The sequence below is a fragment of the Oncorhynchus tshawytscha genome, linkage group LG16, assembly GCF_018296145.1.
Source record: "Oncorhynchus tshawytscha isolate Ot180627B linkage group LG16, Otsh_v2.0, whole genome shotgun sequence".
In the NCBI taxonomy this organism is placed as follows: domain Eukaryota; kingdom Metazoa; phylum Chordata; class Actinopteri; order Salmoniformes; family Salmonidae; genus Oncorhynchus; species Oncorhynchus tshawytscha.
Window position 1 is genome coordinate 7,193,920 of NC_056444.1, and position 26,387 is coordinate 7,220,306.

The window sequence follows — 26,387 nt, forward strand, 5'->3', positions numbered from 1 at the left end:
CAGACTAGTCACAGTGGAGAAGGTTCAGACAGAGAGAACATACTAGTCACAGTGGAGAAGGTTCAGACAGAGAGAACAGACTAGTCACAGACTAGTCAGTCACAGTGGAGAAGGTTCAGACAGAGAGAACAGACTAGTCACAGTGGAGAAGGTTCAGACAGAGAGAACAGACTAGTCATCAGTCACAGTGGAGAAGGTTCAGACAGAGAGAACAGACTAGTCACAGTGGAGAAGGATCAGACAGAGAGAACAGACTAGTCACAGTGGAGAAGGTTCAGACAGAGAGAACAGACTAGCCACTGGTCACAGTGGAGAAGGTTCACACAGAGAGGCCAGACTAGTCAAGGTCGAGAAGGTTCAGACAGAGAGAACAGACTAGCCATCAGTCACAGTGGAGAAGGTTCACACAGAGAGAACAGACTAGTCACAGTGGAGAAGGTTCAGACAGAGAGAACAGACTAGTCATCAGTCACAGTGGAGAAGGTTCAGACAGAGAGAACAGACTAGTCACAGTGGAGAAGGTTCAGACAGAGAGAACAGACTAGTCACAGTGGAGAAGGTTCAGACAGAGAGAACAGACTAGTCACAGTGGAGAAGGTTCACACAGAGAGAACAGACTAGTCACAGTGGAGAAGGTTCAGACAGAGAGAACAGACTAGTCATCAGTCACAGTGGAGAAGGTTCAGACAGAGAGAACAGAATAGTCACAGTGGAGAAGGTTCACACAGAGAGAACAGAATAGTCACAGTGGAGAAAGTTCAAACAGAGAGAACAGACTAGTCACAGTGGAGAAGGTTCAGAAAGGTTCAGAAAGGGAGGATGGCCTCTCTAGGCTTGTGTGAGTTCCTCCAGGGGGTATTTTTGAGCTGTTAATACTTTGCTAAATCAGTAACGTTCCCGACTCTTGAAACATACTGAAGTCATTTTAGAGAGATTCCTGTGGCCATGTCATAAAGGAAACGTATGCTGTGAAGGAAACATATGAGACTACATGCAGAATGACGTATAGTACAGTATTGTATAGTACAATACAGTACAGTATAGACCCTACAAGTACATGTTGTTTTACTTCTTTAAAACTCATGTGCCTTTAGCACATCAGTAGCATCAGTCTGGCTGGTCTGTATTACATTAAACTAAATCAACAGCATCAACCCTAATTCCTTTTAGAGCTGTCTCTCTGACTCTGGCCTGTTTCTCTTTTGCTGCCACTACTGGGGATGTTAGCTGACAACATGGTCTGACTGCCCATTCATGGGCCCCGCTCCAACAATCCAACCAACCATGGGCCCCGCTCCAACAATCCAACCAACCATGGGCCCTGCTCCAACAATTCAACCAACCATGGGCCCCGCTCCAACAATCCAACCAACTATGGGCCCTGCTCCAACAATCCAACCAACTATGGGCCCCGCTCCAACAATCCAACCAACTATGGGCCCTGCTCCAACAATCCAACCAACCATGGGCCCCTTCTCCAACAATCCAACCAACCATGGGCCCCGCTCCAACAATCCAACCAACTATGGGCCCTGCTCCAACAATCCAACCAACCATGGGCCCTGCTCCAACAATCCAACCAACCATGGGCCCCGCTCCAACAATCCAACCAACCATGGGCCCTGCTCCAACAATCCAACCAACCATGGGCCCTGCTCCAACAATCCAACCAACCATGGGCCCCGCTCCAACAATCCAACCAACTATGGGCCCTGCTCCAACAATCCAACCAACCATGGGCCCCGCTCCAACAATCCAACCAACTATGGGCCCTGCTCCAACAATCCAACCAACCATGAACCCCGCTCCAACAATCCAACCAACCGTGTTCCTCGCTCCAACAATCCAACCATTCATGGACCCCGCTCCAACAATCCAACCATTTACGGGCCCCGCTCTAACAATCCAACCAACCGTGTTCCTCACTCCAGTAATCCAACCAACCATGGACCCCGCTCCAACAATCCAGATAACCATGGGCCCTGCTCCAACAATCCAACCAACCGTGTGCCTCGCTCCAACAATCCAACCATTCATGGACCCCGCTCCAACAATCCAGCCAACCATGGGCCCTGCTCCAACAATCCAACCAACCGCATGCCTCGCTCCAACAATCCAACCATTCATGGACCCTGCTCCAACAATCCAACCAACTGTGTGCCTTGCTCCAACAATCCAACCATTCATGGACTCCGCTCCAACAATCCAACCAACTGTGTGCCTTGCTCCAACAATCCAACCATTCATGGACCCCGCTCCAACAACCGACCAACCGTGTGCCTTGCTCCAATAATCCAACCAACCATGGGCCCCTCTCCAACCAACCATGGACCCTGCTCCAACAATCCAGCCAACAATGGGCCCCGCTCCAATAATACAACCAACCGTGTCCCTCGCTCCAACAATCCAACCATTCATGGGCCCCGCTCCAACAATCCAACCATTCATGGACCCTGCTCCAACAATCCAACCATTCATGGGCCCCGCTCCAACAATACAACCAACCGTGTGCCTCGCTCCAACAATCCAACCATTCATTGACCCTGCTCCAACAATCCAACCATTCATGGGCCCCACTCCAACAATCCAACCATTCATGGACCCTGCTCCAACAATCCAACCATTCATGGACCCTGCACCAACAATCCAACCAACCGTGTGCCTCGCTCCAACAATCCAACCATGCATGGACCCCGCTCCAACAATCCAGCCAACCATGGGCCCTGCTCCAACAATCCAACCATTCATGGACCCTGCTCCAACAATCCAACCAACCGTGTGCCTCGCTCCAACAATCCAACCATTCATGGATCCCGCTCCAACAATCCAACCATTCATGGACCCCACTCCAACAATCCAACCATTCACAGTCCCTGCTCCAACAATCCAACCAACCATGTGCTTCGCTCCAACAATCCAACCATTCATGGACCCCGCTCCAACAATCCAACCAACCGTGTGCCTTGCTCCAATAATCCAACCAACAGTGGGGCCCTCTCCAACCAACCATGGACCCTGCTCCAACAATCCAGCCAACAATGGGCCCCGCTCCAACAATCCAACCAACCGTGTGGCTCGCTCCATCAATCCAACCATTCATGGACCCCGCTCCAACAATCCAACCATTCATGGGCCCCACTCCAACAATCTAACCATTCATGGACCCCGCTCCAACAATCCAACTAACCATAGTCCCCGCTCCAACAATCCAACCAACCATGTGCCCCACTCCAACAATCCAACCATTCATGGGCCCCGCTCCAACAGTCCAACCAACCATGGGCCCCGTTCCAACAATCCTAGCCACAGGTTTCTTCATTCAACTGCTAGTGAAACACTAACCCAAAATCAGTTTATTTGCTCAGAATGAGAGGACAACTGTGGCAGCGATAATAACCAATGTTATCTGGTGAAGTGTGCCACACATGGCACTAATCCAATTCCCCCCTCCTTTCCCATCTCACCAAGGTTCCCACATGTTCCACAGGACATCCTGTAGCAGGGCCTAATGCTGTCAAAGGTCCTGATGGATCTAGACAGCATGGAGTCACTGGCAGCATTTGATTGAACTTTCTGTCTCTAACGTCGAGGCAGAATCTGATACACATGATCCTTAATATGGGCTTTGAAGGAGCTCCCTATAGGGCAACATAGTGGACTCCACATGTTTCCAATATCACCGAAATCTACTGCTCTCTGCTAAGAGTAATCTTGGATGATCTACAGTACCAATATGCTCAAGTCACGACTGCATAGTCGCCATTTCAGGCCATCTACTCTTTACAGGGAGTCTGTTAACAATGGCCCATTCTCGTGACAAGGTTTTGGCTAAATGTATGGCGCCCACTCCGCTTAAATATTGCCTGTGAGATAAGCTTTTTGATGGTCATTTGGTTACCAAAATAACAGCATATAGCTGGGTTCATTTATCAGCCCCTCTGCCCTCTTCCTTTAGACCTAGTGGAAGAAAATGAGAAGACCTTTTATAATGTTCACTATCCCGTCACAAAAACAAAATACTAGACAGACTGGCATCGTTTTAGAATTTTAAACATTGAGGAACAAGAATAACTACAGTTTTTAGTGTTTAGTGTCTGAAACTAGATCCCCCTACATACTGGTCTGAAACTAGATCCCCCTACATACTGGTCTGAAACTAGATCCCCCTACATACTGGTCTGAAACTAGATCCCCCTACATACTGGTCTGAAACTAGATCCCCCTACATACTGGTCTGAAATTAGATCCCCCTACATACTGGTCTGAAACTAGATCCCCTACATACTGGTCTGAAACTAGATCCCCTACATACTGGTCTGAAACTAGATCCCCTACATACTGGTCTGAAACTAGATCCCCCTACATACTGGTCTGAAACGAGAGTACCCTACATACTGGTCTGAAACTAGATCCCCTACACACTGGTCTGAAACTAGATCCCCCTACATACTGGTCTGAAACTAGATCCCCCTACATACTGGTCTGGAAATAGATCCCCATACATACTGGTCTGAAACTAGAGTACCCTACATACTGGTCTGAAACTAGATCCCCTACATACTGGTCTGAAACTAGATTCCCTAAATACTGGTCTGAAACTAGATCCCCTTCATACTGGTCTGAAACTAAATCTCCCTACATGCTGGTCTGAAACTAGATCCCCGACATACTGGTCTGAAACTAGATCCGTCCTAGACATACAGGTCTGAAACTAGATCCCCTACATACTGGTCTGAAACTAGATCCCCTACATACTGGTCTGAAACTAGATCCCCCTACATACTGGTCTGAAACTAGAGTACCCTACATACTGGTCTGAAACTAGATCCCCTACACACTGGTCTGAAACTAGATCCCCTACATACTGGTCTGAAACTAGATCCCCCTACATACTGGTCTGGAAATAGATCCCCATACATACTGGTCTGAAACTAGAGTACCCTACATACTGGTCTGAAACTAGATCCCCTACATACTGGTCTGAAACTAGATTCCCTAAATACTGGTCTGAAACTAGATCCCCTTCATACTGGTCTGAAACTAAATCTCCCTACATACTGGTCTGAAACTAGATCCCCCTACATACTGGTCTGAAACTAGATCCGCCTACATACAGGTCTGAAACTAGATCCCCTACATACTGGTCTGAAACTAGATCCTCTACATACTGGTCTGAAACTAGATGCTCTGCATACTGGTCTGAAACTAGATTCCCTAAATACTGGTCTGAAACTAGATTCCCTAAATACTGGTCTGAAACTAAATCTCCCTACATACTGGTATTGACAGAAAAACAACTGTCTGGAATGGTTCTCTTCTTCACTGTTCAACCAATCCAGTAAATGTGGAGGAGGAGTTAAGATGGAATGGTTCTATTCTGCACTGTTCAACCAATCCAGTAAACGTGGAGGAGGAGTTAAGATGGAATGGTTCTCTTCTGCACTGTTCAACCAATCCAGTAAATGTGGAGGAGGAGTTAAGATGGAATGGTTCTCTTCTGCACTGTTCAACCAATCCAGTAAATGTGGAGGAGGAGTTAAGATGGAATGGTTCTCTTCTGCACTGTTCAACCAATCCAGTAAATGTGGAGGAGGAGTTAAGATGGAATGGTTCTCTTCTGCACTGTTCAACCAATCCAGTAAATGTGGAGGAGGAGTTAAGATGGAATGGTTCTCTTCTGCACTGTTCAACCAATCCAGTAAATGTGGAGGAGGAGTTAAGATAGAGTGTCGTCTTGTTAACGTCAAAAGCGTAAAGTCGCATCACAGGCTCTCTTTCCATTTCCCATAAAACTGGAACATCCAGTTGTTGGAGACTCGGCAGAAGCTACTTTTTATTTTTATTTTTATTTCACCTTTATTTAACCAGGTAGGCTAGTTGAGAACACCTTTATTTAACCAGGTAGGCTAGTTGAGAACAAGTTCTCATTTACAACTGCGACCTGGCCAAGATAAAGCATAGCAGTGTGAACAGACAACACAGAGTTACACATGGAGTAAACAATTAACAAGTCAATAACACAGTAGAAAAAAAGGGGAGTCTATATACATTGTGTGCAAAAGGCATGAGGAGGTAGGCGAATAATTACAATTTTGCAGATTAACACTGGAGTGATAAATGATCAGATGGTCATGTACAGGTAGAGATATTGGTGTGCAAAAGAGCAGAAAAGTAAATAAATAAAAACAGTATGGGGATGAGGTAGGTAAAAATGGGTGGGCTATTTACCGATAGACTATGTACAGCTGCAGCGATCGGTTAGCTGCTCAGATAGCAGATGTTTGAAGTTGGTGAGGGAGATAAAAGTCTCCAATTTTTGCAATTCGTTCCAGTCACAGGCAGCAGAGAACTGGAACGAAAGACGGCCAAATGAGGTGTTGGCTTTAGGGATGATCAGTGAGATATACCTGCTGGAGCGCGTGCTACGGATGGGTGTTGCCATCGTGACCAGTGAACTGAGATAAGGCGGAGCTTTACCTAGCATGGACTTGTAGATGACCTGGAGCCAGTGGGTCTTGCGACGAATATGTAGCGAAGGCCAGCCAACTAGAGCATACAAGTCGCAGTGGTGGGTGGTATAAGGTGCTTTAGTGACAAAACGGATGGCACTGTGATAAACTGCATCCAGTTTGCTGAGTAGAGTGTTGGAAGCAATTTTGTAGATGACATCGCCAAAGTCGAGGATCGGTAGGATAGTCAGTTTTCCTAGGGTAAGTTTGGCGGCGTGAGTGAAGGAGGCTTTGTTGCGGAATAGAAAGCCGACTCTTGATTTGATTTTCGATTGGAGATGTTTGATATGAGTCTGGAAGGAGAGTTTACAGTCTAGCCAGACACCTAGGTACTTATAGATGTCCACATATTCAATCGGAACCATCCAGGGTGGTGATGCTGGTCAGGCGTGCGGGTGCAGGCAGCAAACGGTTGAAAAGCATGCATTTGGTTTTACTAGCGTTTAAGAGCAGTTGGAGGCCACGGAAGGAGTGTTGTATGGCATTGAAGCTCATTTGGAGGTTAGATAGCACAGTGTCCAAGGACGGGCCGGAAGTATATAGAATAGTGTCGTCTGCGTAGAGGTGGATCAGGGAATCGCCCGCAGCAAGAGCAACATCATTGATATATACAGAGAAAAGAGTCGTCCCAAGGATTGAACCCTGTGGCACCCCCATAGAGACTGCCAGAGGACCGGACAGCATGCCCTCCGATTTGACACACTGAACTCTGTCTGCAAAGTAATTGGTGAACCAGGCAAGGCAGTCATCCGAAAAACCGAGGCTACTGAGTCTGCCGATAAGAATATGGTGATTGACAGAGTCGAAAGCCTTGGCAAGGTCGATGAAGGCGGCTGCACAGTACTGTCTTTTATCGATGGCGGTTATGATATTGTTTAGTACCTTGAGCGTGGCTGAGGTGCACCCGTGACCGGCTCGGAAACCAGATTGCACAGCGGAGAAGGTACGGTGGGATTCGAGATGGTCAGTGACCTGTTTGTTGACTTGGCTTTCAAAGACCTTAGATAGGCAGGGCAGGATGGATATAGGTCTGTAACAGTTTGGGTCCAGGGTGTCTCCCCCTTTGAAGAGGGGGATGACTGCGACAGCTTTCCAATCCTTACTTTCCCTAAATGAGGGATTTAAAATCGCTGTAGCCTACACCTGCAATGGGAATCAAGTCTGACTCACATAAATATATAATAATAATAGTAAGGATCATTTGTGCCAATTCACGTTGGGGAACCTTGAAGTGACTAGGCTGCAGGCTGAGAGAGGAATTCTGAGGCAGGGTTCAGGCCAGGCTTAGCCAGAATCCAGAATCGTCAGCTCTTTATTGAATAGTGCAGATAATTACTCCTTTCACTGTTTTGAAAGAGGGAGACCCAGGCCAAATGCAGCTGGAAGTTGAGAGGCTGCCAGCTTTCCATGAGCTGTTTCGTGTCTGTAGCCGGTTGAGAGGGGCATGGCTGTGGCAGCTCCAAGAGTCCAAGGGCCCCTGTCTGTTTCTCTCCTCTACCCAGGATACAGCTGCATGATTCAGCCACTGACAGAGCCGACAGGGCCTTGAAGCCCTTGCCTTGGAGACCCCCCTTCTCCCCCTCAATCTGGGCCTGGCTAGGCCAGGCGACTGTCCTTATTGCCCTCCGGATGTCTCCCGCTTGTTACTCTATGGCAAGATCCCACATGAGGAAAGCCTTAACTGGAGCTCTGCTGGCGGCAGAGGCCCCTCTGTTTACTGATGCCCCGCCCCCTAGCTGCTCTGCTTACTGATGCCCCGCCCCCTAGCTGCTCTGTTTACTGATGCCCCGCCCTAGCTGCTCTGTTTACTGATGCCCCACTCTAGCTGCTCTGCTTACTGATGCCCCGCCCTAGCTGCTCTACTTACTGATGCCCCGCCCCCTAGCTGCTCTGCTTACTGATGCCCCGCCCCCTAGCTGCTCTGTTTACTGATGTCCCGCCCCCTAGCTGCTCTGTTTACTGATGTCCCGCCCCTAGCTGCTCTGCTTACTGATGCCCCGCCCCCTAGCTGCTCTGTTTATTGATGCCCCGCCCCATAACCACTCTTTTTCTGATGCCCCGCCACCTAGCTGCTCTGTTTACTGATGCCCTGCCCCCTAGCTGCTCTGTTTACTGATGCCCCACCCCCTTGCTGCTCTGTTTACTGATGCCCCGCCCTAGCTGCTCTGCTTACTGATGCCCCGCCCCTAGCTGCTCAGCTTACTGATGCCCCGCCCCTAGCTGCTCTGCTTACTGATGCCCCGCCCCTAGCTGCTCTGTTTACTGATGCCCCGCCCCATAGCCGCTCTTTTTCTGATGCCCCGCCCCTAGCTGCCCTGTTTACTGATGCTCCGCCCTAGCTGTTCTGCTTATTGATGCCCCGCCCCCTAGCTGCTCAGCTTACTGATGCCCCGCCCCTAGCTGCTCTGTTTACTGATGTCCCGCCCCCTAGCTGCTCTGTTTACTGATGTCCCGCCCCCTAGCTGCTCTGCTTACTGATGCCCCGCCCCCTAGCTGCTCTGTTTACTGATGCCCCGCCCCATAGCCGCTCTTTTTCTGATGCCCCGCCCCCTAGCTGCCCTGTTTACTGATGCTCCGCCCTAGCTGTTCTGCTTATTGATGCCCCGCCCCCTAGCTGCTTTACTGATGCCCCGCCCCCTAGCTGCTCTGTTTACTGATGTCCCGCCCCCTAGCTGCTCTGTTTACTGATGTCCCGCCCCCTAGCTGCTCTGCTTACTGATGCCCCGCCCCCTAGCTGCTCTGTTTACTGATGCCCCGCCCCATAGCTGCTCTTTTTCTGATGCCCCGCCCCCTAGCTGCCCTGTTTACTGATGCCCCGCCCCTAGCTGCTCTGTTTACTGATGCCCCGCCCCTCGCTGCTCTGTTTACTGATGCCCCGCCCCCTAGCTGCTCTGCTTACTGATGCCCCGCCCTAGCTGCTCTGCTTACTGATGCCCCGCCCCCTAGCTGCTCTGCTTACTGATGCCCCGCCCCTAGCTGCTCTGCTTACTGATGCCCCGCCCCCTAGCTGCTCTGCTTACTAATGCCCCGCCCCTAGCTGCTCTGCTTACTGATGCCCCGCCCCTAGCTGCTCTGCTTACTGATGCCCCGCCCCCTAGCTGCTCTGCTTACTGATGCCCCGCCCCCTAGCTGCTCTGCTTACTGATACCCCGCCCTAGCTGCTCATCAGATTGGCAGTAAAGGCTGTAATCTGGGGTCTAAAACCCAGGCAGATTCATACGCTACTGTAATCTGGTTTAATGAAAACCATTGTAAACACTGGGCGGTTATAGATGAGGGTAGGTATAGAAACATATAAACCACACACAGTCACACACAGACACACACACACACACACACTCACACACACACACACACACACACACACACACACACACACATTATAGGCATTTTAGAGATGTCCGTTTGGTGGATTATTCTCACAGTTTGACTCATGTTTAGGATGGCAATTATGCTCCCCAAAATATCATAAGTCCTGCATGTCAAAAGTTTTAGATCCGGTACCAGAGGTCCATTACCCATTGATCTCCATCGAGAGGTTATTAACTCAGATGTAGAACAGCTGTCTGGTGCCATCTTGTTTTTTGGGGTAACGAAGGACACATTCTGGAGAGTTACTTATGTTCAGCTATTTTATCAAGCACTCAACTGGTCCACTGTTTTAGTCAGTGAATTCATTTGATGTTACGGGTGGAAATATGGGGAGGGGGAGATGAAAAGATAAAGAGAGGAGGGAGGGAGGGAGGGAGATTGTTAACTAATAGGTTACACTGCTACACCCAGGAGCTAAACGTCTTCACGGGTCAACCCGAACCGAGAACTGTCTAATTTATGTTGCTAAGGCTTTTCATAAGAGATGCCCATGTTTTTCACGAGACAGGCCCATGTTTTTCACGAGATAGGCCCATGTTTTTCACGAAAGAGGCCCATGTTCTTCAAGAGATAGGCCCATGTTTTTCACGAGATAGGCCCATGTTTTTCACGAAAGAGGCCCATGTTCTTCAAGAGACAGGCCCATGTTTTTCACGAGATAGGGCCATGTTTTTCACAAGACAGGCCCGTGTTTTTCATGAGAGAGACCAACGTTTTTCACGAGAGAGGCCCATGTTTTTCACGAGGCCCTCCTCTCTCCTTCCCTCCTCCTCTCTCCTTGCCTCCTCTTCCCTTCTTTCCTCCTACCCTCCTCCTCCTTCCTTCCCTTCTCCTTCCCTTCTCTCACCTTCCCTCCTTCCCTCCTTCCCTCCTCCTCTCTCCTTGCCTCCTCTTCCCTCATTTCCTCCTTCCCTCCTCCTCCTCTCTCCTTTCCTCCTCCTCTAGCTTCCTTGCCTCCTTCCCTCCTCCTCCTCCCTCCCTCCTTCTCTCCTCCTCCTTCCTCCTCCTCCTTCTCCCTCCTCCTCTTTCTCTCCTCCTCCTTCCTCCTCCTCCTTCTCCCTCCTCCTCTTTTCTCCCTCTCCCTCCCTTCTCCTCCTCTCTTCTCCTTCCCTCCTTTCTCCTCCTTCCTCCTCCTCCCTCCTTCTCTACCCCTCCTTCCCTCCTCCTCCTATTCCTCCCTTCTCCTTCGCTCCTCCCTTCCTTCTCCTCTCCCCTCCCTTCTCCTTCCATCTTCCCTTCTCCTTCCCTCCTCCCTCTTCCCTCCTTATCTACTCCTCCTCCTCCTCTTTCCCCTCCCTCCCCCTCCCTTCTCCTCCCTCTCTTCTCCTCCCTTCTCCTTCCCTCCTCCCTCCCCCTCCCTCCTCCTCCTCCCTCCTTCTCTACTCCTCCTTCCCTCCTCCTTCTCTTTCTCTCTCTCCTCCCTCCTCCCTTCTCCTTCCCTCCTCCTTTCTCCTCCTCCTTCCTTCTCTACTCCTCCTTCCCTCCTCCTCCTCCTCTTCATCTCTTCTCCTCCCCCTCCCTTCTCCTCCCTCCTCCCTTCTCCTTCCCTCCTCCCTCCTCCTCCCTCCTTCTCTACTCCTCTTTCCCTCCTCCTCCTCTTCCTCTCTTCTCCTTCCCTCCTCCCTTCTCCTTCCCTCCTCCCTTCTCCTTCCCTCCTCCTCCCCTCTTCTCCCCCTCTCCCTTCTCCTTCCCTCCTCCCATACCTCTGGAGAAGATAGTTGGAATAGTAGCAACCCCTGGCTTTTAGACAAATCAGTAAAACCCAAAGCGACTGCATTCTGCATCTGAAATTAATCTAGTCACTTAGTATTTTGCCCTCATGTTTGATTTCTTCATTACAAGACAACAAGATCGGACATGGGAATGTTGCAGAAATCCCAGGGGGCATAGATTGTGTTGGAAATTAATTTGTGTGTGAGAAACGTGCACCATATTGAGAATGACAGTAGTTGTGTTGAACAGAAGACAAGTTACTATGTAGTGTGTACACTGAGTGTACACTAAAGCTTCATTGGCTGAGCAAAATATATACAGTGTATTGTATACACACACACACACACACACGCACACAGTATACCAAACACAAACACACAAAATCCAGATGCCTGAGAGAGAGAGAGAGAGAGAGAAAGAAAGAAAGAGCGAGAGAGAGAGAGACCGAGAGAGAGAGAGAGAGAGAAAGGGGAGAGAGAGACAGAAAGGGGACCGAGAGACAGAGAGAGAGAGAAGGGGACCGAGAGAGACAGAGAGAGAGAGAGGGACCGAGAGAGAGAGAGAGAGACAGAAAGGGGACCGAGAGAGAGAGAGAGAGAAAGGAGACCGAGAGAGACAGAGAGAGAGAGAGAGAGAGAGAGAGAGAGAGAGAGAGAGAGAGAGAGAGAGAAGAAAGGGGACCGAGAGAGACAGAGAGAGAGAGAGAGACCGAGAGAGAGAGAGAGAGAGACAGAGAGAGACAGAGAGAGAGAGAGAGGGGAGAGAGAGAGAGAGAGAGAGAGACAGAAAGGGGACTGAGAGAGACAGAGAGAGAGAGAGAAAGGGACCGAGAGAGACAGAGAGAGAGAGAGAGAGAGAGAGAGGGACCGAGAGAGAGAGAGAGAGAGAGACATAAAGGGGACCGAGAGAGAGAGAGAGAGAGAGAGAGAGGGGACCGAGAGAGAGAGAGAGAGAGAAAGGGACCGAGAGAGAGAGAGAGAGAGAGAGAGAGAGAGAGAGAGAGAAAGGTGACCGGGATAGAAGAAGGGCTGTGCTATGTAGCTCTGGTGGGGGCCTGCGTGACTCCCATGGCTTTTCCACTTTTAGCAGGCTTGCCGTGATCTGGCGGTCGTTTTCCGTCAAGCGCGTGAGGCTCAACAGCCTGCAGGAAGATCACAATTAAGGAGGATGCATGGGAAAAATAATTCCTCCCCTCTCCACTGTGCCCGCCCGTCATACATGCTAATCAAGTGCCTGTAATAAATGTTGAAAACAGTATTGTGTAAATAAGGCTGGCTGTGACATGTGAACAAGGCCAATGGGAGGCCAGTGGGAGAACTGAAGTCGCTTGTCACGAATGTTCAACAATGTTGTGTATGATGTTTTATGACATGCAGTCACATATGGCATCCAGGCTGTATCACAATCGGCCGTGATTGGTAGTCCCATAGTGTGGCGCACAATTGGCCCAGCGTCGTCCGGGTTTGTCCGGTGTAGGCCGTCATTGTAAGTAGGAATTTGTTCTTAACTGACATGCCTAGTTAAATAAAGGTTAAATAAAAAAAATATATATATACAGTGCCTTGCGAAAGTATTCGGCCCCCTTGAACTTTGCGACCTTTTGCCACATTTCAGGCTTCAAACATAAAGATATAAAACTGTATTTTTTTGTGAAGAATCAGCAACAAGTGGGACACAATCATGAAGTGGAACGACATTTATTGGATATTTCAAACTTTAGGACAAGGATATTTCAAACCATAGGACAACAATCAGTCGTATATTGCACAAATCTGGCCTTTATGGAAGAGTGGCAAGAAGAATGCAATTTCTTAAAGATATCCATAAAAAGTGTTGTTTAAAGTTTGCCACAAGCCACCTGGGAGACACACCAAACATGTGGAAGAAGGTGCTCTGGTCAGATGAAACCAAAATTGAACTTTTTGGCAACAATGCAAAACGTTATGTTTGGCGTAAAAGCAACACAGCTCATCACCCTGAACACACCATCCCCACTGTCAAACATGGTGGTGGCAGCATCATGGTTTGGGCCTGCTTTTCTTCAGCAGGGACAGGGAAGATGGTTAAAATTGATGGGAAGATGGATGGAGCCAAATACAGGACCATTCTGGAAGAAAACCTGATGGAGTCTGCAAAAGACCTGAGACTGGGACGGAGATTTGTCTTCCAACAAGACAATGATCCAAAACATAAAACAAAATCTACAATGGAATGGTTCAAAAATAAACATATCCAGGTGTTAGAATGGCCAAGTCAAAGTCCAGACCTGAATCCAATCGAGAATCTGTGGAAAGAACTGAAAACTGCTGTTCACAAATGCTCTCCATCCAACCTCACTGAGCTCGAGCTGTTTTGCAAGGAGGAATGGGAAAAAATTTCAGTCTCTCGATGTGCAAAACTGATAGAGACATACCCCAAGCGACTTACAGCTGTAATCGCAGCAAAAGGTGGCGCTACAAAGTATTAACTTAAGGGGGCTGAATAATTTTGCACGCCCAATTTTTCAGTTTTTGATTTGTTAAAAAAGTTTGAAATATCCAATAAATGTCGTTCCACTTCATGATTGTGTCCCAATTGTTGTTGATTCTTCACAAAAAAATACAGTTTTATATCTTTATGTTTGAAGCCTGAAATGTCGCAAAGTTCAAGGGGGCCGAATACTTTCGCAAGGCACTGTATAAATGGCTTGAGCCAGAAGAAAATGTCCCACAGATTTTGATGACTACACTGATACATATCATGTCCCTTAAACAGCATGCCAGTATTATCATCCATATATTGTCATTTCTACATTCATTATTGACACGTTATTGACACTTCAATACCTGCTCTATGACAAGGGATATTTTGTGACCTCGTTGTATTCTGCCAGAGGCCCCAGGAACTGTAATTAAGTGGGCATAAGGTGATAAATGTGTCCACAGTTTGGGGATCAAGTGATAGTCGTGATCCGGATCGTACATAATTCATGATCGCCATTAACGTGTCAATCTTTGGCCTGCTTCGTGGGTATTGTGTGACAGGTAGATTGTCGATCTGGGACGTCCAGGTCCGTCCACAGACTTGCAAATCAGCTAGTTTGTCGTTGCATAGAGAGCTGTTTGGACCATTGCCAGATGGTGTCCATTTCCTGTACCTCTCTTGCCAGTGGCAGTATTAACAGTGGCGATGCCAACGGGGTCCATGACTTTTCAGCTCATCAGTTCTCTGACTGTGTCCTCCCCTCATCAACAGTGGCACATCCAAAGTACCAGCATTAGTTTGTTACTCCTCACTCTAACTCTGATTATCCTCAGCCTGTTCTCTGCTGAGTATCCTCCTTGGCTAGGCTAACTCTGATTATCCTCAGCCTGTTCTCTGCTGAGTATGCTCCTTGGCTAGGCTAACTCTGATTATCCTCAGCCTGTTCTCTGCTGAGTATACTCCTTGGCTAGGCTAACTCTGATTATCCTCAGCCTGTTCTCTGCTGAATATGCTCCTTGGCTAGGCTAACTCTGATTATCCTCAGCCTGTTCTCTGCTGAGTATGCTCCTTGGCTAGGCTAACTCTGATTATCCTCAGCCTGTTCTCTGCTGAATATGCTCCTTGGTTAGGCTAACTCTGATTATCCTCAGCCTGTTCTCTGCTGAGTATGCTCCTTGGCTAGGCTAACTCTTGATACAGATATAAACACACATGCATACGTGTGGTGGACGGCGGGGGATTTTGAATGAAAACTGAAGAGAGAATAGTTCGCTGCCCACGTATTTTCTCACAAAGTTAGCGCTAATGCTAAACAGGCACCGGAAAGAGTGGCCTAGTGCTAGCACAACAAGAAAAGAGGAAAAGTCCCAATGGCTGAAGGCTACTGCTGCTGGAGCTCAGGGTTAGTTAGCCTAGCCAAGCTCAGGGTTAGTTAGCCTAGCCAGCTCAGTGTTAGTTAGCCTAAACAGCTCAGGGTTAGTTAGCCTAGCCAGCTCAGGGTTAATTAGCCTAGCCAGCTCAGGGTTAGTTAGCCTAGCCAGCTTAGTGTTAGTTAACCTAGCCAGCTCAGGGTTAGTTAGCCTAGCCAGCTCAGGGTTAGTTAGCCTAGCCAGCTCAGGGTTAGTTAGCCTAGCCAGCTCAGGGTTAGTTAGCCTAGCCAGCTCAGGGTTAGTTAGCCTAGCCAGCTCAGGGTTAGTTAGCCTGGCAGGCTCAGGGTTGGTTAGCCTAGCCAGCTAGCATTGCGTGTTGTCGGTGCATTACTGAAGCGCTCTCTGGCCTTTTTAACATATTACTTCTGTTGTTGTGTGGGCAGAGATCCACTGTTGCAGTACTTCGTCCAATAGGGCTCACTGTTGCAATACTTAATCCAATAGGGTTCACTGTTGCAATACTTCATCCAATAGGGTTCACTGTTGCAATACTTCATCCAATAGGGTTCACTGTTGCAATACTTAATCCAATAGGGTTCACTGTTGCAATACTTCATCCAATAGGGTTCACTGTTGCAATACTTCATCCAATAGGGTTCACTGTTGCAATACTTCATCCAATAGGGCTCACTGTTGCAATACTTCATCCAATAGGGTTCACTGTTGCAATACTTCATCCAATAGGGCTCACTGTTGCAATACTTCATCCAATAGGGTTCACTGTTGCAGTACTTCATCCAATAGGGCTCACTGTTGCAATACTTCATCCAATAGGGTTCACTGTTGCAGTACTTCATCCAATAGGGTTCACTGTTGCAATACTTCATCCAATAGGGCTCACTGTTGCAATACTTCATCCAATAGGGTACACTGTTGCAGTACTTCATCCAATAGGGCTCACTGTTGCAATACTTCATCCAATAGGGTTCACTGTTGCAGTACTTCATCCAATAGGGTTCACTGTTGCAATACTTCGTCCAATAGGGCTCACTGTTGCAATACTTAATCCAATAGGGTTCACTGTTGCAATACTTCATCCAATAGGGTTCACTGTTGCAATACTTCATCCAATAGGGTTCACTGTTGCAATACTTCATCCAATAGGGCTCACTGTTGCAATACTTCATCCAATAGGGTTCACTGTTGCAGTACTTCATCCAATAGGGCTCACTGTTGCAATACTTAATCCAATAGGGTTCACTGTTGCAATACTTCATCCAATAGGGTTCACTGTTGCAATACTTCATCCAATAGGGTTCACTGTTGCAATACTTCATCCAATAGGATTCACTGTTGCAATACTTCATCCAATAGGGGGTTCACGGTACACTGTTGCAATACTTCATCCAATAGGGTTCACTGTTGCAATACTTCATCCAATAGGGTTCACTGTTGCAATACTTCATCCAATAGGGTTCACTGTTGCAATACTTCATCCAATAGTGCTCACTGTTGCAGTACTTCATCCAATAGGGCTCACTGTTGCAATACTTCATCCAATAGGGCTCACTGTTGCAGTACTTCATCCAATAGGGTTCACTGTTGCAGTACTTCATCCAATAGGGTTCACTGTTGTAATACTTCATCCAATAGTGCTCACTGCTGCAGTACTTCATCCAATAGGGCTCACTGTTCCAATACTTCATCCAATAGGGTTCACTGTTGCAGTACTTCATCAGATGAAGGTGATGATAACATTCCAAGTAAAAACATATCTTTCTGAGAGGTGTCAGGTACGGGCCTCGGCTGGTTAGCTAGCAAGTGTAACCGCAAAATAGACCGTGCTAAGGGTTGACCAGTTGAGTAGGAGGACACTTCTAGCCATGTTCATAAGCCTATCTGCTTTGTCTTTGTGGATAGGCTTCAAATGGTGAATTCCATTGCTTGGGGTGCACTTCTCTCTGTCTGTCCGGACTCTCTTTAAAACCTGTCCTTCTCCTCTTTCTCTCTCTTTCTCTTTCTCCTCTCATCCCCGCATCCAGGAGACTAAAATAGAGGGCTCCAAAACAAATAATTATTTCCAGAGTTGTTTGACTTGTCTTAAGTGTTTCCTGCACAGAGCTATATTCAAGGCATTATATTCAAGTCTAAAGCTAAGTCTCTATACATTTCCATGAGATTAAAAATGGCGGGGACGATTTAGCCTTCACATGATTGATTAAACATACTGTACAAAAAAATAATAAAGGGATCTGCTGTATAATTCTTGAAAGTTCTATTACCGAGGCCTCGGGCCCCAAAGTAAAATATTTTGCTCTGACTTTGATTAACTGGATTGACTTTAGGACCCCGGACTCTACGAAGCACTTACAATAACTCTGCTACAGAGCCAAGCCCACACAAAACCCCATGTGGCTCTCTCTTCCCTTCTTTGTATTTGTATTTGCCATCGTTTGCTATAAAGCATGTGGATGGTTTAATAATGTCCACCACATTTGGAAAAATATCTGTTTCAGTCCTAAAGTTTCTGCTTGTTTAAACGGGAGCTTTTCATTTTCAGATTTGGCTCTAATTAAACTTGAAATAAATTGCATTTATACAGTTTACAGCTTACTAAATTAGTTTACAGTTTACTAAATGCATTTCCAGCTTACTACATGAGTTTACAGTTTACTAAATGAGTTTACAGTTTACTACATGAGTTTACAGTTTACTAAATGAGTTTACAGTTTACTAAATGAGTTTACAGTTTACTAAATGAGTTTACAGTTTACTAAATGAGTTTACAGTTTACTAAATGAGTTTACAGTTTACTAAATGAGTTTACAGTTTACTAAATGAGTTTACAGTTTACTAAATGAGTTTACAGTTTACTAAATGAGTTTACAGTTTACTAAATGAGTTTACAGTTTACTACATGAGTTTACAGTTTACTAAATGAGTTTACAGTTTACTAAATGAGTTTACAGTTTACTAAATGAGTTTACAGTTTACTAAATGAGTTTACAGTTTACTAAATGAGTTTACAGTTTACTAAATGAGTTTACAGTTTACTAAATGAGCTTACAACTTAATAAATTAGTTTACAGTTTACTAAAAACGTTGTCTTGCATGTGTGTACAAACATTATGCCTATGTTGCAATACTTCATCCAATAGGGTTCACTGTTGTAAATATATAAAAGTGAATTGAATTCATACATTTTTCCTTTGAAACAATGAATTAATACATTGTATTATGTAGTATTATGTATTATGTATTATGGTAACACCCTGCTTGTGAAAAACAGAGAGGAAGTAAATGGAGAAGTACAGCTGTAGCCTCTAGTGACAATCCCCTTCTCATCACTTTTATGAATGTAACGCTGCCATCGTTCTTGTCAGCATATGAATGGAAAGGAAAAGCTATAAATAGCATTGGACACACACACACACGCACACGCACACACACACACACGCGCACACACACGCACACACACGCACGCACATACGCACACGCACGCACACACGCACGCGCGCACACACGCACACACACACACACAAAGTCGGTTCATGGGTGCCGATGCCTCAGACAACGCAGTGTGTGAGGTCTCCAGCTCCGGTTTGATATCAACTGTAAAAACCCAACAACTTGGCCTCTCTCTCCTTTACGCGAGTAGATGTTACCATTACATAGATAGCTAGCCCCAACCCTTGACTGGGTTTCAAGGGATCTTCAATGGCCAACAAATATTGTGGATAAAGCAACAGAGAAGCCAGTCCCAACCCATGCCGATAACAGAGTCAGGGTTGTATCTCAACCCCCTTTGGAAGAATCTGGAAGAGGAGCAACCCTGAAACAAATTAATTAACGTGTATAGTTCATCAAAGAAAACCGGAATTAACTACAGATAGAAATAGAACTACAGTCATTCAGTCATTCAGTCAGTCAGTCATTCAGTCAGTCAGTCATTCAGTCAGTCAGTCATTCAGTCAGTCATTCAGTCAGCTCAAGGGATTCAATCTAGCAACCTTTCGGTTACAGGCCCAACACTCTTACCACTAGGCTACGCTGCCTTCTCTACACTCTAACCACTAGGCTACGCTGCCTTCTCTACACTCTAACCACTAGGCTACGCTGCCGTCTCTACACTCTAACCACTAGGCTACCTGCCACATCTACACTCTAACCACTAGGCTACCTGCCGCCTCTACACTCTAACCACTAGGCTACGCTGCCGCCTCTACACTCTAACCACTAGGCTACCTGCCACCTCTACACTCTAACCACTAGGCTACGCTGCCGCCTCTACACTCTAACCACTAGGCTACGCTGCCGCCTCTACACTCTAACCACTAGGCTACGCTGCAGTCTATACACTCTAACCACTAGGCCTTCCTGCCGCCTCTACACTCTAACCACTAGGCTACGCTGCCGCCCCTTTTTCATGATGTCACTCTATTCTACAGCGAAATATGAAATGTGTGATTTCCCGCCCAAATAAAATTGATTGGAGTTAGCTTCTAATTTTTTCAAACATAAATTGAGAGTTGCCAAATCTGTTTTTTTAACAGGTTACAACAACATATCCACAGAGATATAAGTATATTTGACACAGAATAAACATCAGTTTGTATGTTCTAAAAACAACAAGTCAGATTAAGGAGTTAATGTGATTGTGGTCTCGGGTCAAGAATTGCAACCATAACACAGAAAATTGTCACGTCCTGACCGTAGTTCCCTTTTTATGTCTCTGTTTTAGTTTGGTCAGGGCGTGAGTTGGGGTGAGCATTCTATGTGTTCTATGTTTTTGTATTTCTGTGTTTGGCCTGGTATGGTTCCCAATCAGAGGCAGCTGTTTATCGTTGTCTCTGATTGAGAACCATACTTAGGCAGCCTGTTTTCCCACTATGATTTGAGGGTAGTTGTTTTCTGTGTCTTTTTTTTCCCACACAGAACTCTTTCGGTCTTTGATTTATCGCTCTTGGTTTTTTTTTGTATTCTGTGTTCAGTTTAATAAATACATTATGGACACTTACCAACGCTGCGACTTGGTCCGATATTTCATTACAGAAAAATACTACAATGGGTGTACCTACAACTCTAGCACCTGCTAAACGTACCCAATGTGCTTATGTTCTTCAGCTTTTGTCCTTGATTTCATGCCACGTTACCTAAAAAAAAGAAGAGAGTTTGGGATATTCAATACATCATGTAATGAAGAATTTGTTTCCATTACACTGCGGTTTTGACCTTTGCGGAGAGCATTCAGTGTTTGCCAGCAGTCATCAATATTTAACAGCTGTTGTTATGATTAAATTCTTTATAGGCTAATGTGTCTTGCCGGCTTGCACGCAAGGGTTTGGCCAGGTGCCAGCGCTCTGTCAGGGACCAGAGAGAAGATTGATAGGCGGTTAGCTTGTGTGACAATGGGGCTTCGGTCAGCCAGCTCCTCTCCCCCCTCCTCTCTCCCCTGTGGATTTCCTGTGCTGCGGAGGGAGGGAGGGTGCACACAAGGCCTGTCAGAGGGGAGTGCTCGCATGCTTCTGAAGTTGGCACCCCTACAATGTTTACGGGGGTGGGAGCTAAACGTTAGGGCTTCCCAATGAGCTGAACGTTAGGGCTTCCCAATGAGCTGAACGTTAGGCCTTCCCAGGGAGCTGAACATTAGGCCTTCCCAGGGAGCTGAACGTTAGGGCTTCCCAATGAGCTGAACGTTAGGTCTTCCCAGGGAGCTGAACACTAGGCCTTCCCAGAGAGCTGAACACTAGGCCTTCACAGGGAGCTGAACGCTAGGCCTTCCCAGGGAGCTGAACACTAGGCCTTCCCAGAGAGCTGAACACTAGGCCTTCCCAGGGAGCTGAACACTAGGCCTTCACAGGGAGCTGAACGCTAGGCCTTCCCAGGGAGCTGAACGTTAGGCCTTCCCAGGGAGCTGAACGTTAGGGCTTCCCAGAGAGCTGAACGTTAGGCCTTCCCAGGGAGCTGAACACTAGGCCTTCCCAGGTAGCTGAACGTTAGGCCTTCCCAGGTAGCTGAACGTTAGGCCTTCCCAGGGAGCTGAACACTAGGCCTTCCCAGGTAGCTGAACGTTAGGCCTTCCCAGGTAGCTGAACGTTAGGCCTTCCCAGGTAGCTGAACGTTAGGCCTTCCCAGGTAGCTGAACGTTAGGCCTTCCCAGGTAGCTGAACATTAGGCCTTCCCAGGTAGCTGAACACTAGGCCTTCCCAGGTAGCTGAACGTTAGGCCTTCCCAGGTAGCTGAACGTTAGGCTTCCCAGGTAGCTGAACGTTAGGCCTTCCCAGGTAGCTGAACGTTAGGCCTTCCCAGGTAGCTGAACGTTAGGCCTTCCCAGGTAGCTGAACACTAGGCCTTCCCAGGTAGCTGAACGTTAGGGCTTCCCAGGGAGCTGAACGTTAGGCCTTCCCAGGTAGCTGAACACTAGGCCTTCCCAGGTAGCTGAACGTTAGGCCTTCACAGGGAGTTGAATGCTAGGCCTTCACAGGTAGCTGAACGTTAGGCCTTCACAGGGAGTTGAACGCTCTCTTTGTCTCTCTCTTTCTCACTCTTTCTCTACCCCTTCCTCCCTCCCTTCCTGCCTCCCTCCAGATTGATGATATATTCTCAGAGTTGCAATTGTGAAACATGTCTTTGTGTGCCTATAATGACTAGAAACAATAACATGTCGCTTGCTGAACAGATGAGTGACGTGATGTTGAGTTGGAGGAATGTTAGACAGAGGGTGAGTGACATGATGTTGAGTTGGAGGAATGTTAGACAGAGGGTGAGTGACATGATGTTGAGTTGGAGGAATGTTAGACAGAGGGTGAGTGATGTGATGTTGAGTTGGAGGAATGTTAGACAGAGGGTGAGTGACATGATGTTGAGTTGGAGGAATGTTAGAGACAGAGATACCACTAAGCATTTGAAATGTTTGGGGGTTGTGAGCTACAGAGGACTAGAAGGTGAGGGGCCCTTACGCGTTCTCTTCACTAGTTGTGTACACGTATGACTGATGGATACTAATCATGCATAACGATTATATGATACACCCTGCATATAAGAACACACCTGTATTGTTATTGCCTGTGTTGTGTAGTAGACTGCTACTGACATCTGAGGGTTGTTGTCACGGTCGTCCTCCTCTTCATCTTAAGAGGAGAGGCGAGAAGGATCGGAGGACCAAAATGCGGCGTGGTATGTGTTCATCATGAATTTTAATAAAGAAAACACTGAAAAACTATACAAAAACAATAATGAAATAACGACCGTGAAGCTAATGAGAACTGTGCTGTGCTGTGCTGTGCTGACACAAGCAATCAACATAGACAATCACCCACAAACAAACAGTGCAACCCAGGCCGCCTAAGTATGATTCTCAATCAGAGACAACTAATGACACCTGCCTCTGATTGAGAACCATACTAGGCCGAAACATACAAATCCCCAAATCATAGAAAAACAAACATAGACTGCCCACCCCAACTCACGCCCTGACCATACTAAATACATACAAAACAAAAGGAAATAAAGGTCAGAACGTGACAGTTGTATTATTTAAAGCAGCGGGAAAAAGAAGGGTCACTCAGACCTACTAGTCTGGCAGTTGTCACCTGGTTATACATAAAGAGATCATATAAACGTTGACCCATTAGGTTTTCTTTTGACACAACACCAAAAACCAGGGTAATGATTGGCTCAGGAAGATGTTGACTCAGGAAGCAGAACTCTTAACGATTTTAGTCATCCTCTATATTTGTCTTTCCCGGACTAGCATCCTCTCCCAGGCTTTCATAAGAGAGAGTTGTGAGAGAGAGGTGTGTGTGTGTGTGTGTGTGTGTGTGTGTGTGTGTGTGTGTGTGTGTGTGTGTGTGTGTGTGTGTGTGTGTGTGTGTGTGTGTGTGTGTGTGTGTGTGTGTGAGAGAGAGAGTGTGAGAGAGTGTGAGAGAGACAGAGAGAGAGAGAAACTACACGGTCACTCTCATTAACTGCCCTGGTTTCCACCAGTCAGACTAAACTGAGGAGACTAGAATAAGAGGTAGAATAGTAGTTGCTATAGTAGGTAGAATAGTAGGTAGTATAGTAGGTAGTATAGCAGGTAGTATAGTAGGTTGTACAGTGGGCAGTATAGTAGGTAGTATAGCAGGTAGTACAGTGGGCAGTATAGTAGGTAGTATAGCAGGTGGTATAGTAGGTAGTATAGCAGGCAGCATAGTAGGTAGTATAGTAGCTAGAATAGTAGGTAGTATAGTAGGTTGTACAGTGGGTAGTATAGCAGGTAGTATAGTAGGTAGAATAGTAGGTAGTATAGTAGGTTGTACAGTGGGTAGTACAGTGGTACAGCAGGTGGTATAGTAGGTAGCATAGCAGGCAGTACAGTAGGTGGCACAGTAGGTAGTATAGTAGGTAGTATTATAGGTGGCACGGTGGGTAGCATAGTAGGTAGTACAGTAGGTAGTATAGTAGGTAGTATAGTAGGTTGCATAGTGTGTAGTACAGTAGTACAGTATGTAGTACGGTAGGCAGTATAGTATGTAGTATAGTAGTTTGTGTAATATGTAGCACAGTAGGTAGTATAGTAGGTAGTATAGCAGGAAATATAGTACGTAGTACAGTGTAGTATAGTAGGTAGCACAGTAGGTAGTATAGTAGGTAGTATAGCAGGAAATATAGTACGTAGTACAGTAGGTAGCACAGTAGGTAGTATAGTAGGTAGTATAGCAGGAAATATAGTACGTAGTACAGTGTAGTATAGTAGGTAGCACAGTAGGTAGTACAGTAGGCAGTATAGTATGTAGTACAGCATGCGGTATAGTAGGTAGTATAGTAGGTAGTATTGTAGGATAGTAGGTAGTATAGGGGGCAGTATAGTAGGTAGTATAGTAGGTGGTATAGTAGGTAGTATAGGGGGCAGTATAGTAGGTAGTATAGGGGGCAGTATAGTAGGCAGTATAGTAGGTGGTATAGTAGGTAGTACAGTGGGTGGTATAGTAGGTAGTATAGGGGGCAGTATAGGAGGTTGTATTGTAGGTGGTATAGTAGGTAGTATAGTAGGATAGTAGGTAGTATAGGAGGTAGTATAGTAGGTGGTATGGATTTTTTTTTTTTTACCTTTATTTAACTAAGCACAGTTAAGAACAAATTCTTATTTTCAATGACGGGCTAGGAACAGTGGGTTAACTGCCTTGTTCAGGGGCAGAAAGACAGATTTTGCACCTTGTCAGCTCGGGATTTGAACTTGCAACCTTTCAGTTACTAGTCCAATGCTCTAACCACTAGGCTACTCTGCCGTATAGTAGTTGGTATAGGGATCAGTATAGTAGGTAGTACAGTCGGGCTCCTGAGTGGCGCAGGGGTCTAAAGCAAGTGGTGTCACTACAATTCCTGGTTCGTATCCAGGCTGTATCACATCCAGATGTGATTGGGAGTCCCATAGGGCGGCGCACAAATGGCCCAGCAACGTCTTGGTTTGGCCAGGGTAAGCCGTCATTGTAAATAAGAAATTGGTCTTAACTGACTTGCCTAGTTATATTAAGGTTGCATTAATAGTCCACCACTAAACAAGAACAAGTTGACAGAGTCAAGTCATCAGAAATATCAACTTGGTAACTGTATTTATGTTTTATTTCCCTCTCTCTTATTTTCCAGTTAATCACGAGAAGCCGTCCAGCAGAAAGCACATCAGTCCATCCACCAACTCTGTCCCTGATCCCAGGAAAGACAGCCTGCCTGTGGGCAACAGCATCACAGAGAGCGGACTCCTTCTGGAGGTAAGCAGACAAAATGCAGCCAGATCGTTCAAGATAACACTTCGAAATCGGACGTCTGTCCGTGTCCTGAGGACGTCAGGAAATGTCTTAAAAACCCGGCCACTAGGTGGGCAACAGTGAGAACTATTACCACCGTAGGTTTGAGTTTTGCTAAATTGTAGTGGGCGGCTCAGTTGATAGAGAATAGCACTCAGGGTTGTGGGTGCAAATCCCATGGGGTGGAGGGGGGGGGGAAACAAGCATGAAAATGTATGTATTCACTACTGTGAGCCACTCAGGATAACAGCATCCACCAAATTGTATCTTTATTTAACTTGGCAAGTCAGTTAAGAACAAATTATTATTTTCAATGACAGCCTACCGGGGAACAGTGGGTTAACTGCCTGTTCAGGAGCAGAACGCCAGATTTGTAACTTGTCAGCTTGGGGATTTGAACTTGCAACCTTCTGGTTACTAGTCCAACACTCTAACCGCTAGGCTACCCTGCTGCCCCAATGACTACAGTGTAATGAGAATAATCCCAGGGATTTGAAGGTCATGTGTTCAATCCCTATGGTATGTTTGTATTTGATCCTTAACCCTTACAAACACTTCAACGTTTGGCTGAGTAGAAGTAGCAATCCTGGGTGTCAAAAACATTTTGAAATGTGATGTTTGAAGCAACTTAAAAAGTTGACGTTTGGAGAGATCATGTTGGACAAACGTGTATATTGTCATGGTTAAAGAGTGTGCATGACACAACAGTGAACCTCCACACTGGTTATCCTGTAGCAGACCAATGAACCTCCACACTGGTTATCCTGTAGCAGACCAATGAACCTCCACTCTGTTTATCCTGTAGCAGACCAATGAACCTCCACACTGGTTATCCTGCAGCAGACCAATGAACCTCCACACTGGTTATCCTGTAGCAGACCAATGAACCTCCACTCTGGTTATCCTGTAGCAGACCAATGAACCTCCACTCTGTTTATCCTGTAGCAGACCAATGAACCTCCACTCTGTTTATCCTGTAGCAGACCAATGAACCTCCACACTGGTTATCCTGTAGCAGACCAATGAACCTCCACTCTGTTTATCCTGTAGCAGGCCAATGAACCTCCACACTGGTTATCCTGTAGCAGACCAATGAACCTCCACACTGGTTATCCTGTAGCAGACCAATGAACCTCCACACTGGTTATCCTGTAACAAACCAATAAACCTCCACT

The 26,387-nt window shown here is 46.6% G+C and overlaps 1 protein-coding gene across 1 annotated transcript in view; it reads left to right on the top strand.

Moving 5' to 3' along the window:
• Window positions 1-26,387, top strand: part of LOC112234276 — a 126,933-nt gene that overhangs the window by 79,133 nt on the left and 21,413 nt on the right. The window contains exon 4 of the mRNA XM_042298722.1: window positions 25,055-25,176. Coding sequence (XP_042154656.1) covers window positions 25,055-25,176 — 122 coding nt within the window. The remainder of the gene's footprint in view (window positions 1-25,054; window positions 25,177-26,387) is intronic.